General features: G+C 40.9%; 1 protein-coding gene across 1 annotated transcript; it reads left to right on the top strand.

Moving 5' to 3' along the window:
* Positions 1–10: 10 nt before the first annotated feature.
* On the top strand, positions 11–622 carry LOC104614086 (OTU domain-containing protein 1-like; the record flags this gene model as incomplete). The annotated part of the gene is made up of 1 exon (XM_010281383.1): positions 11–622. A coding segment is annotated over one exon (612 nt), but the record flags the coding sequence as incomplete, so codon positions are not given.
* Between the last annotated feature and the right edge of the window lie 12194 nt (positions 623–12816).

The following is a 12816-nucleotide window of genomic DNA, read 5'->3' as shown; positions in this document are numbered from 1 at the left end:
TGCGCGTAGGGGGCCGGGCGGCCGTCCGGAGCGCAGCGAGAAGCTGGCGCTGTACCTGGCCGAGGTGGAGAAGCAGGACAAGTACCTGCGGCAGAAGGGCCGGTTCCGCTTCCACATCATCCCCGATGGGAACTGCCTTTACCGCGCCGTCTGCAAGGCGGTGTACGGGGACCAGCGACCGCACAGCGAGCTCCGCGAGCAGACCGTGCACTACATCGCCGACCACCTGGATCACTTCAACCCTATCATCGAGGGCGACGTGGGAGAGTTCCTCATCGGCGCCGCCCAGGACGGGGCCTGGGCCGGCTACCCGGAGCTGCTGGCCATGGGGCAGATGCTGAACGTGAACATCCACCTCACCACGGGCGGCCGGCCCGAGAGCCCCACCGTTTCCACCATGGTTCACTACCTGGGGCCCGAGGACCCAACACGGCCCAGTATCTGGCTGAGCTGGCTTAGCAATGGGCACTACGATGCTGTGCTGGACCGCATCTGCCCCAACCCAGAGTACGAGGCATGGTGCAGACAGACTCAGGTACAGCGCCGACGGGATGAGGAGCTGGCCAAGTCCATGGCAGTGTCCTTGTCCAAGATGTACATTGAGCAGAATGCTTGCTCTTGAGGCCGCCTGGGCTGCCGTCTGGGAGCTTTGCTGCAGGGGCTGAGACAGACAGAAGGTGTGCTGGCTGTGATGGTGATGCCTTAATCCTTAATGAAGCAGCAGCACCCCAGACTGTGAAGGACTGCAGATTGTGGGGGATAAATACAAATGCTCCTGTCATACTCTGTTGTAAAAACTTAGCCTCGGATTATTTTGCAAGCGGATTCTCCGTGTGTGTTTGTGTCTCCCCTCACCACTGTCTATTTTCTAGAAGAATGTATTTTTTGCACAATATTTTTAAACTGTTACCTCCATCTTCTACATCTTACATTAGTATCTGGCTTTCAGCTGTACAGCCAAAAATGTTTGTAAACAGTTTTTGTAAATAAGGCTTATGATGTAACAGCTATTTTTTTGCTGTGTTTTTTACCCATAAACCTTATATTTTTACCAAATGAAGTTGATGTCAAACAGACCCTCCCTAATTGATGAAAGCATCATGGGTATTTTATTGTAAAACTAAAACAATGGTTTTTGTAAAAGTGCAGCAAAGTATGAACAGACTGCTTTTCAGAACGGTTGCTTTCTCTGCCTGGAGCACAGAGCAGGTCCTTTGAGCCAGTTGGAATGCAGCTACACACAAACAGTACAGGGAGCAATTGACTCTTCTGTATTTCATTACTGTTTCGAGTAAACTGGCCTCTTGTTGCCTGGTTGGCTCACCCTGTGCTCCATTTATATTACTTATCTGTAATAACAGAACATTAACTTGCAATAGAATGTTGTGACTAGATAATAGTCTCCTGCTTTGGCTGCACCTTGGTGTTTGTGTTCTTGTTCCTGGGGTTATAGTGGCTTTTGTATAAGCCCTGCTTCTTTTTTGGCACTGGTGTTGCACCAGCAAATGGTTATCTGATCACAACATTTTATTCATTTGACATTATTTTCTAATCAAGAAATCAGGAATGGTATTTTACATTGTGGTTTAAAAGGAAAAAAAAGTATTTTGAGGTTTGTATGGTTTGCTGGGTCAAACATTTAAATGTTTCCAATCTGAATTCTGTCTCTTCTACTTTCTGATTAACTTGTTAGATATATTTATTAAGTAATGCAGTTTGTACTTTTTTATTTTGTAATATATTGTGATTTTGAAATTTATACTGTATTTGTATAATAGGAATATTCACAGCTAAAATGGAATGAATAAAGAATATATAACTTCACTTGTGCTCTTTTTTTTTCCCCTACCCTTTGCATTCCTGGTGTGGTGAAGGACTACAGATGGGTTCCCAAGATGCTTTGTTTAGCATCTCTGCCTTAGTTTCCCCAATTAAGAGGTGGGAAGAAAGCGCATGGTACTTTACAAACGCGAACCACTGATAGTTCTGGTGTCTGTGAATATGTGAAATGCAGACATTTAAAGACAATTGAATATCTGTAATACTTCTGTAAGTGTAAGAGATCTTGGCATATCTCTTTACCAATGAGAAACACTCTTCTGTATTGATACGCATTAGAAGAGAGGTTCCCAAGCACAGTACTTGGGCTGGTAATCCTGGTGGTTGGTTGTGATGAACCAGCTCTTGGCTGGGCTGTGCTTGTGGGGACTTGGGTAATTGGGAATCTCCATTCTGCAGCCAGTCCCAAACTCGTTTTAGATTTGCCTTGTCACTTTGGCAACCCTCTTGTTACTTGAACTGAGGTAATGTCATAAGGACATACCGCTTTTTGCTCCCCTTACAAGGTGGAAATGCCTTGCAAGTTGTTAAACAGTGCTCTCTGCCTGCATTTACAATCTATCCCCAATCTCTAAAAATACCAGAAGGCCATCCTTAAATGACAGAAGGGTACTGAGTTAAAATTGGGATTAAAAATTAACTACATAGCTGAAATTCAGTGGTCTTAATTGAAAACACGTGCAATAAAGAGCTGCAGGATTGGTTGTATGTCTATTTGGTATTGTTTTATGTGATACAAAGAGTAGATTTAAATAGATTCATTATGTTACTTCCAAAATACTGGTAAATGCAGACTATTTTTTTCCCGCTTTTCTTCACACACAATCATGTTTTTTCTTTAAAGGTCAGATAATGGTGGAAAAAAGTCAGTCTTGCTAATCGACTATTGCTTAACTTTACTGAATCTCTGGAAAGCTGAGTTCTGAGGTGAGAGCAAGGCAAAGATGAAGACATGGATGTGTTCGCGAGGAACAGAGATAGTTGATGAGGAAAACAGCTACTCAGGTGGCTGTAAGCACAAATATATTAATACAACATCACTAAATATCAATGATGTGCCGGACTGATTAAAACTTTATATCCAGACTGCTCAGGTTTTGAGTTGGATATGATGAATTCATTCAAAGTTGTCAATATCCCAAACTTTTTAAAAAAAACATTAAGTCTCTTAAAATTACCGTTTTCATTATTTCTATATTTCATTATAGCTATATTTCATCAGCTACATTATGAATTGTGATTACAGATTGTGTTTTATAGCACAAACCTTAGAAACAATCATAGAATAAGCTAAGCAAAGAAGGATTGATATTGCATAGTGTTCACTCTGTGAGACATAATTTATATTAAAATATCAGCAAAAAAGTGGTGTTAAAAATGAACAGCACAGAACCCTGGGATAAGTTCCCACAGGGTTCCTCAGCAGTTTTGGTGCTACTTCATGAGTCACAGGGGCATGCAGATAACTTTAAGGAATTTGATAAAAATAGGTTACTTGTTGAACTAGTTTGCAAAGACATTGAGGATGTATTGCTGAAGCAGGTAACAAGGCACTTGTTTTTGTAACTTGCATTACATACTGTGTCTATTCTAGAACGAAATGACAAAGCTGAGACACTGACTTTAGATGCAAGCTAGTGCTGTCTTGCCTGAGAGCAGCAGAGGCATTTTTACAGAGGCAGTGATCCTCATACGGACAAAGCTTTACAAAACTGTTTGTAACCTTGTCATTTGCCCCCAGCAAAAGCACAAGTAGATGCAAGTTTTCCCTTACTGTCCCCTGTTCAACAATTCCAGTAACGAGGGAAGGACAAATGTTGTCCTTGCTCATAATTTCAGTACCCGATTATTTTAACCTTGGCTAATCACTTGCATAACCCAGCTAATCCTTAGACCTGTCTGGGGACATTGGTGAACAGACTATTATTGGCAATAAGAGAAGGAGAGCTTGATTTTCAGTATTTGGTTGTGTGGTCCTTTAAGTCAGGTAGAAATTGCTTTAATTCTAAACTGAGCAAATGGGAACTGGAGTCTGTGGGAACACAAACTTTGCAATGCGATCTTTGCTTGTATTTTATAATACAGTTGTGAATTGGATGATGTGTCAGATGCTTCATTTCAAGAGTTTCTTAGGTTGCCAAGACTCATTCTGTCGCTAAATGTGCAATGGGTATGTTAGAATTTTCATGTGTATTGAACAGACTCTGTTACACAAAGTGAGGTTTGCAAGAACTGAATTGGTTTGTATGTCCAATGAATACATCCCAAAATAAGGGCGGTGGGCAAGTGAGAAAGGGAAGATTTGTGTAAATGTCGTTGTTCTTCACCTCAGTCAATGGTTTTCTTTTGGGAAAGTTCAGTGGATGACTTTGTGCTTAGTACTTTATGTAGGATGCACAAAAGTTGCCTAATGCTAACTACTGGATTTATCTGTCCTGTTGTACTTGACTTGACTTGACACATTACGTGTATACAAGATGAATCTGTTACACTAATGTCACTTGTAAATAAAGGTGTATTTCAGTACTCCTCATATGTATACAAAACCACGTGCATCCAAATATTTCTTCTGTCTGCTTTTGCTTTCATTATGTTGGAATTAGTTGATGGGATTTTTGAGGATAAAATTCTAATTTTGGTTTCCTGGTGTGTCAGTATGCACATACATGGCTTCTGAATCCAAGCAGAAAATCACAACAGGTATCTCACAACAGGGACAAGTACCTGGCGTTAACTGTTTTTCGCTTTTTTTTTGCTTATACTCTTTCATACATATTTAACAGTTTTGATATGCATTGATATACATTGATATGCATTGATATGCATTGATAAGTGTTCCTAGGGCGTTGGTGCAAAATGGTGCAAAATGAAAAAAAATTCATCTTTGGTGTTAAAAAGATTGTCCCATTTCTGAATGGCATGGTTATATGAAAGTATGCTGCATCCAGAATGGTAGTGAGTAACTGTTTGAAAGGACGTCAGCTCTGCCAAATGTAATTCTGTAGTTATCAGGACTTCTTTAAAGAAGCAGAAAAATTCAAACTTTGAACTTTTTAGTAATATACAGGCTGATTTATATGACACATACTTGTGCATTTTAGTTGAAAAAAGGTGGCTGTCATATTTCCTGTCCAGTTTTAATTCATAATCTGTCTTATTTTAAAAGCCAGTTTATAGTATTAATGGGCAGAAAGCCATACTAATGCAGTAATATATTGTACTTCAGTAATTTTTTTTCCAGAGTTGGTATTTAAAATCTTTGCTATACCAGGAGACCCATTCATGGTATTCACACAGCAAATTTATAGAACTAAAACACTGGGAAGTTCCAGGTTTCTGTTGCATGAGTGGTTATTATTCCATGTCTTCATACCTTTGTCCTAATCACTGAGTAAGATCAGGCTTCTCTGGAGAAAATGTGAGTGTGCAATTGTAGTAGCGTGATGCATGTACACACATAGAACTAACCTTTCCTGTGTGATCTTTGAATTTTTAGTGTGTATTTTCAAATCATTATGCTTTTAATGCTTATTTTATTTCCTACATTTTTTAATGGAAGTTGTAGAAAATAAACTGGTATGTCGTTCTTCCGAGGCATGGTTAATAGTGTTTGAACCTTCGGCAGTGGAGCACAGTTGAAGTTGTGTAAAGAGTGGCATCTGCAGTGAGGAAGGCTGTTGCAGGAGGGGAAGATAGCTGGCGGGAAAGCTGGAGCCAGGAGATGGTTGTGAAGGAGCCCAGGTCATCTCCCATCCTATCGTCTCCCATATTCACCCACATCCCAAGCGCAGGGAGATCCCGACTCGCTGTGACGGGCAGCTGGTCTGTGCTGCTGGTGTGCATCAGGCTCACTGTTGTTGCTCATTGGTGTTTAGCTACAAAGTTCTTATCCTGCCAAGCTTTTGGGGGGCTGCAAATGAAAGAAGGGATGCAACACTCTATCTCAGAAAAAAACGAACAGAATTTCACAAAGACATGGCATTTTTCTTGCCTGTGAACTTTTGTTGCTAAATATCAATGAATTAAAGTTTGGTTGAATATCAAAATGGTTTGCAAGGACCAACATAATTTTTAAAATCACATAAAGCACGTTAGCAGCTTTTTGAGAATCCACTGATGCTTGAAATACCTTTTTTTAAATTAATCCGTAATTTCATTATCTAGACCATGTTATTTTCACAGGTACAAGGATCCAGCATTTTTCCTGCACATAACTTCTATTTTTTGCTGAGCATAAAACTTAATTTTTCAGCTATTCAACTAACCAACATTTCTGCTCCCCCCCCCCCCCCCCGGTTTCAGGTCTCTAGGTGGGATTTGGCACTTAGTAAGCTCTGTCAATGTAACCTAATACGGCTAAAAGCAATACTTCTTCCCATCTCTGATGCTGTACTCAAGTTTAGATTGCTGCTTTTAGAAATAACATGGTCTTTGGAACTCCAACTGAGCTTCTTTTGATTTTTTTTTAGAGAGAGCCTGTTGTCAAAATGTACTCCTTTCATAAATAAATAATACAGTACATTTTATATCTAAATTGCCTGTCTTCCACATGACTTAAAGATTGAACTTTGACTAAGCAATTAAGCAATTAACTAACATGTTTATATGATTTGTTTGCTTTCCTACCAAACTTTAGCTCCACTGGATTACATTACTCACAGTGACTGATCTTGCCTTCTGTGGCTTAAGGTAGGAGCGATGACAAAATTGTTGTCTCATTAATTACCAACACAATTCCTATTACGCCTGCAAACCTTACCTGCAATCTTTCTATTCCTTTTCCTTTTAATTTTTGTTGTTTGTCAATTATTTGCTTATTCAATTTTAACTTTGCAAACTAGTTATGCTGTAAACCAAAACCTAATTAAATAAGACATTTGAATGAGTTTAGGAGTTGACAGCTGTTTTGCTGCTTAAGTGTAATTGGAGGGAAAGGTGGTGCCCGAAATGAAGTGGTTGTGAAAGGACTTGTTTTGCTCTGAAAGACTGTTATGTCAGCTTATAGATCAGCATTGTGACTGCTGATCTAAAAGCTTTAATGCCCTGAACTTTCCAAAAAGAAATAATCAATGTTATCTCACAACATGTTACAGTTTTGCTAAACTGAGAATGGAGACACAAGAGACTAATATTGGTAGATTAAAAAAGAAAATTATGTTATGCTATTAGGAGCCTGGAAGTAATTGCATTTTTCATTTATTTCCCAACATGTCTAGTGTCCAGTAAAAAAAAGATCTTTAGCCTTAGGTAAGGAATATTTGTGCATGTGGCCTGCATCCTTCCTGAACTTGTAAGTTGAATACATGTAGAGTAAGATCTTTTACTTCAGTTTTGTGCCCGTAGAAGTGGTGAATAAGAAGTTTCCTTGGCTAAATGACTATCTTTTACAATGTAGAGAATTTAGCCCAACAAAGCTGGAATCCCACTGGGAATTTGACGAGAAGCAGTATTACTAACAGCACACGCTTTGCTCATATCCGAAAACTTCATCTCCATTTCATTTTTCTGGCATGCAGCTTATCTGACTTATCAGGAAGTAAATATTTATGGATGTTTTCTCAATTAGGTTGCTGTCCTTTTGTATATACTCGCAATAATTCATGTAAAACGTTTGCTTGAATGCGATTCCTAGTAGATTTCCATTTTTCAGCTAGTATTTTATAGCAGTTGCCCTGAAGAGGCCCTGTAACACCTGAAATTGTTAGAAATTATAGCAAACAGTAACAAATTCAGTTATTTGATTATTTTTTTGATAGCATTTGTGTAGTCAGTTTCCTCTCCTTGTAGAAGAGTTTGCTATAGCTCTGGCCAGAGACAAACTTGTTGCAAAATGGACAAATAGGACAAATCTGGGCTCTGTTAGGTAAATTAAAAAAATCTTTCAATGAGAAATAGTTATGGTGGAAAGCTTCACCAAATACATTATTGCAAAGGGGGCTGTTGGGATACCCTAGTCTATATGTTCTTCAAAACACTTTATGGTCATGCTGAAATTGTTTCAACAAAAACCCAAAAGAACATCATCTTTTACAATTAAATGTTACCTAAAATGACTGGACAGGATTGCAATAATTCTCTAACTGTTCTATCCTGTATGGCATCATCACAACAAATTTCCTGCTGTATTTGCTTCCAGGAAACCTACAAATTATCAGTTAAGTGGTAGGTAATTAACACATAGGATAACATTTTTCTTTAGCCTTAGCAGGCCTGGTGTGTGGAACTGAGGGGGCAAGATGACTATTGAACTGAGTAGTGCTTTTTTGCCCATACATTAGCTTTCTGTGGCTACCACCACCACCACATTCTGCACTAGCCAGTGGCCAAAAGCTCAGTGACACTTAGGTTTATATACCTATCACAAAAGCCTCTGTAATTTCAGTTAAGAAACTTGGCAGAGATGTGTGACCAGGCTAGAACACCACCTAACCATTGCAGGTTAAATACCACACCAGGTGTTGTTTCTATGCTCACACTTGAAGTAGCAATACGTACCCGAAATACACTTTGATTGCATGTAAGAATCACCAGCCAATGACAGCATTTATCTGCGCAGCTGTAAGTCCTGCATGATCTCGGATTTATTTTGGGCTGGTTTGATGCAGTTTTTCTCTGGCCAACCATCCACCCCTGGGAGCACGTGCCCCCTGAGACCTGACATCCCAGCCTGGTGTCTGCTGGCTCAGCGGCTGGGACGGGACAGCTCAGAGAAGGAGCGGGGTCAGTGAGCCTTGAGCTTGGTGTGTCGACACCACTCCTTGAATTCCCCTTTGAAACTAAAATTTCGGTGACGTTATTTGGAAAGTAAATAGCAATACAGTAAATACCAGAGAAAATCTGGGGTTTTTTTGTTGTTATCTGCAAGCACACATGATGTATTGCACTAGACTCATCCCCAGGTGACAAAAGACAGAAACTGCTCCAAGTGGGCTATATTTGAAAGGAACCATGGCATCCGTCATCCCGGAGACAGATTATACAACATGAAGCTTGGCAGTGGCCTCAGCCTTAACGTCTCCAGGAAATCATCTGCCAACTAGGCTTCTAGCTTGTGAGACCAAGTAGGTAATAGTAGATGCTCTACTTTAGTCAAGGGATTGAGTTAATCTCTGCTAAGGCTTTTGGTGCTTCCTCAAGCCTGTGAGCTTTACCTCAGCCCTCTCTGGATTGAGCTCTGGTCAGCCAGCAGCTATATCAGATCTCTTTCGGCTACCTGATATTGATAGAGGAGGTAGACCAGAAGCAGGTACTGCCGCTGTGTAGGGTGTAGAGAAACTTGTGTTCCAGCGTATCTTACTGGTTCTCCTAATGGTGTCTTATATCATTCCTGTCTAGTATGAAGCGTGAGGAGAAAGAAATTCTACACCACAGCAACATGGAATCAGTTCTTTCTCAATACTCCCTTAAAATCTCTCAAATTAAAATCTTCAAATCTGCGCCAAGCTAGTTATACTTATTTTTTTTCCTACAGCCTATAAATATATCACTAGGACTTTATAGCTAGCCTTGGAAGCATTTAACAGCTCTGAAAGTGCTACAGACGTTTGATCACTTGGAGATCTTCAGTGGAACGCAATCAGATTTTCTACCAAATTCAACCCTGGATCCAGATTTATCTGGTGCTTGGATGTTTATTTCAGTCTATTTACTACCACCATTATGTATCTAATCCCCTCATAAACTTTAAATGTTTGTTCCTGTAGCATAGGGAGGAAATGTCTGGTATTGTTTCCAGTGACAGTGAATACTATCAAAGCTAGAAATGAGAGGAGAGTAACACCTTATGGTTGGGAATGTTACAAGACACCCCCCCAGTTAGTTCTTTACATGGACATTTTAATTTCCAGTTCTTTTTTTTTTTAAGTGAAGCTGTGATATGAGGCCAGATCTTATGTATAGATCTCTTTTCCATGCAGATATCTGTAGTGACTGTGGATGAGGAAGGAAAAATGCAATAAAATAAATAGAAAAAAATGTTTGTATACACACCAAAAAGATTAGTAATGGATTTCTGTCTTCTCACTACTAAAAAGACGAACAATTGGAAACAATAATTTCAGACTGAAAGCCTTCTTTAGAGAGCCTTATTCTTGCTAAATATTCTTTATATTGAGTGCATGCTTATGCATTTGCTAAATTCTCTGAAGAGAGGATCAGGACTGTGCCGACAAAAATGAAAGCAATGTCTCTGTCTCTGACATTAAAGCGTAGCATGTGAGGAAACCTTACCTTTCCAAGGCTTGACTGGTGGGTTTTGCATCTCACTTAAAACTTTGCCTTCGTTTCCTTGGCATAAAAAATGCTTTTCACAGTTTTTCCAAAACTTTACCTTTTCCCATTCAGAGATTAAATATGAATAGAGATCTTGGCTCTTAGGAGTCAAGTCCAAAACATATTTTAGAAATTTTACGTCTGGTAAGATTTGATTTATGTGTTGTTTTCAATTTTGCAAACTTTATGGTGTAATTCAAGCACACAGCTGTGGAAAGTAAGTTTGTAAAGAAGTATTAATTCCACCTTTATAGCCTTTTAAGTAAGTGCTTACAGCTATGTTAAGTTTGATAAATAAGTAAGTTTGTAAAGAAGTATTAATTCCACCTTTATAGCCTTTTAAGTAAGTGCTTACAGCTATGTTAAGTTTGATAAATAGTAAGGGAATTATTACATGAACAGGATGTTAGAAAAATCTGACATTTCTTCTTTCATACTTTAATGTGAATTTCCAGATGTAATTTCTTGGGGGGGACATAACTGAGAATGGATCTTATTTGGGCTCTTCACTGCTGTGCTGGTGGGCCAGCTCTTTCCAGCAAAACCCTGAACTTTGTCACCTTCTTGAAAGAGCAGCATTTGCCTCTAGTTATTGCAGATGGGGAATTAAATGCAGGGTTTATTTACAGAGACTCTTGAAATCTTTGAAGGGGGGAATATAAGAGTGGTGGCTGTACGGAAGGTCAGCATCATCACCTGTACAGTATTTGAAATACAATTTCCTGACTTTTCTTCCTTCTTTGCTGCCTGGTGGGATGAAGAAACAAAATTACTCAGCTAGTCTTTTTGGGTATGTCTGCGCTGCAAAACACCGTGCTGTGGAGAGACGCCCGGTCAAGCTCAGTGGGGGCAGCGGCATCGCAATGGCAGCACAGTACTCATTAAGTAGAAGGAAAAAGCAGTTCTCTGAAGGAGATTAGTAGGATCCTGAGCCACAGGATTGTTTCCCTGTCTCTCCTGGCACACACAGTGTCCCGGGCACTTCGATGAGGTTTGGTGTCAACACTTGGTAGCGTAGGTCAGCCTTCAGGGATTTAACTCTATGGACTAGATTTCAAGGTGTTCTTATTTTGTGCAGAGCTGCTGTGCAACAATCTTGCAGTACCAGGCTGCAATAATTGTATGAGGAGCATGTAGCCCCAGGAGAGAGTTGAAGATAGCATATTATAGACATATAAAACTTCCATATATAACTAGATTGCCATTTAATAGGTACCCATGGTGACTACAAGCAGGAAAATGGTATAGCAGTTATAAATAACATAAACCACTTCTCTCAGCAATTCTGGTGGAGAGGGGAGGGAATTACATGACAACAGCACATTTCCAACCCCAAGCTAATGTAACTTAGATGCTTTGCCAATCCTTGGGACTCAAAAGTCTGAATTGCTGCCTCCCACCCCTCCTTGGACCCCACTTAAAACGTGCTATACTCCAGCTGCAGAGCCCAGAAGAGTGGCTTGGAACAATGAGATGTTCTACAGTCATATTTCTATGAAACATTTAAACTTTGTTGTGTTTTTTCTGAAGGTTTAAGCGGAAGTTTTCTGTTCCTAAATCGTGTGCAATCTTTAGAGGCCAAAACACAGCCCCTGATGCACATGCAAAAAAAAAGTTTCTTTGCTCTGGCTACTTGAAAAATATGGTTTTCACTCTCCATCATCCCAGGCAGGGCCGTCACTGTCCCACCAGCTCGTATTCCCGTCACTGTCTCCTGTATTGCCTTCCATCTTGTTCTTACCCGCTCAGCTCCTTCTCCCTGTCCTTCTGCCGGCCTGTCACCGTGCCCTGCTCCCAGTGCCTCTTCCCTCTCGCTCGCAGCACGCGTCACTCGCAGTGGTGATGACCACTTTTCACAGCCTCTGTCCTGGTAATGCTGGATCGAACCACCCCGGCCCATGAAGTGGCCGCTGTTTTTCAAGAGGGCATAGCAACACTGCTGGTATTAACAGCAAGCCTCGTTTTTCCTGGAGATACCTTGGTAGGAACTAGATCCCTTACTAATGATGGGATCTGGCGGCAGTTCGCGACAAGGAAGCCTTCATCTTGTTTTCATGAGCAAGCTAAAAAAATTAGGAGTTTAATGCAACCACGAGCCTTCACAGCACTGCAAGCCCTGGAGCTGTCGGCCGAAAGCCGCTGTGGAGGGCTGGGCGCGGGGCGGGAGGAGCCGGCTCTGCGCAGGCCCTGGCAAAGCTCAGCTCTGTCCTGACCCAGGGGCGAGGGGGCTTAGGCGGCAGCAGGAGGGTCTGGAGACTTTGTTATTATTTTAAGACCTGCTTTTTCTGAAAATCTTCAGTTCTAAATAACTTCAGTTCGTTGCGTAGTCGCTGGTAACTGCCAAGAGCTGTAACAAAGGCTGTTTTACCATGGCACTCGGCTTCGCTTGCATTGCCAGAGAGATCAGAGCCGTGGACACTGCAGACAGATCAGCCCTCCGAGAGGGCCGCCAGCTATCCTGAAGGACCAGAGCCCGCAGCTTGGCCTGAAAGTAGGCAAGAGAGGCACCCGAATAAGCAGCGCAGTTGGTTAGCCTGTTAGTGTCTTAGCTATTGCTCTCTGGAAACACGAGGCCCGACAGTCTGCGATACCCGCTACCTCTCCACCCTTTGAAAACGTGGTGTTTTGTGAGGTCCGTATTATTTTATGGTTTTCAAAAGCTGTGTTAGACTGCAAATTCTTCTGCGTTTGGGTCATCGTGTATTC

The sequence above is a fragment of the Phaethon lepturus genome, unplaced genomic scaffold (genome assembly GCF_000687285.1).
Source record: "Phaethon lepturus isolate BGI_N335 unplaced genomic scaffold, ASM68728v1 scaffold4822, whole genome shotgun sequence".
Taxonomy (NCBI): Eukaryota; Metazoa; Chordata; class Aves; order Phaethontiformes; family Phaethontidae; genus Phaethon; species Phaethon lepturus.
The sequence above is the reverse complement of the archived record's forward strand: the minus strand, read 5'-3'. Positions and strand labels throughout refer to the sequence as shown.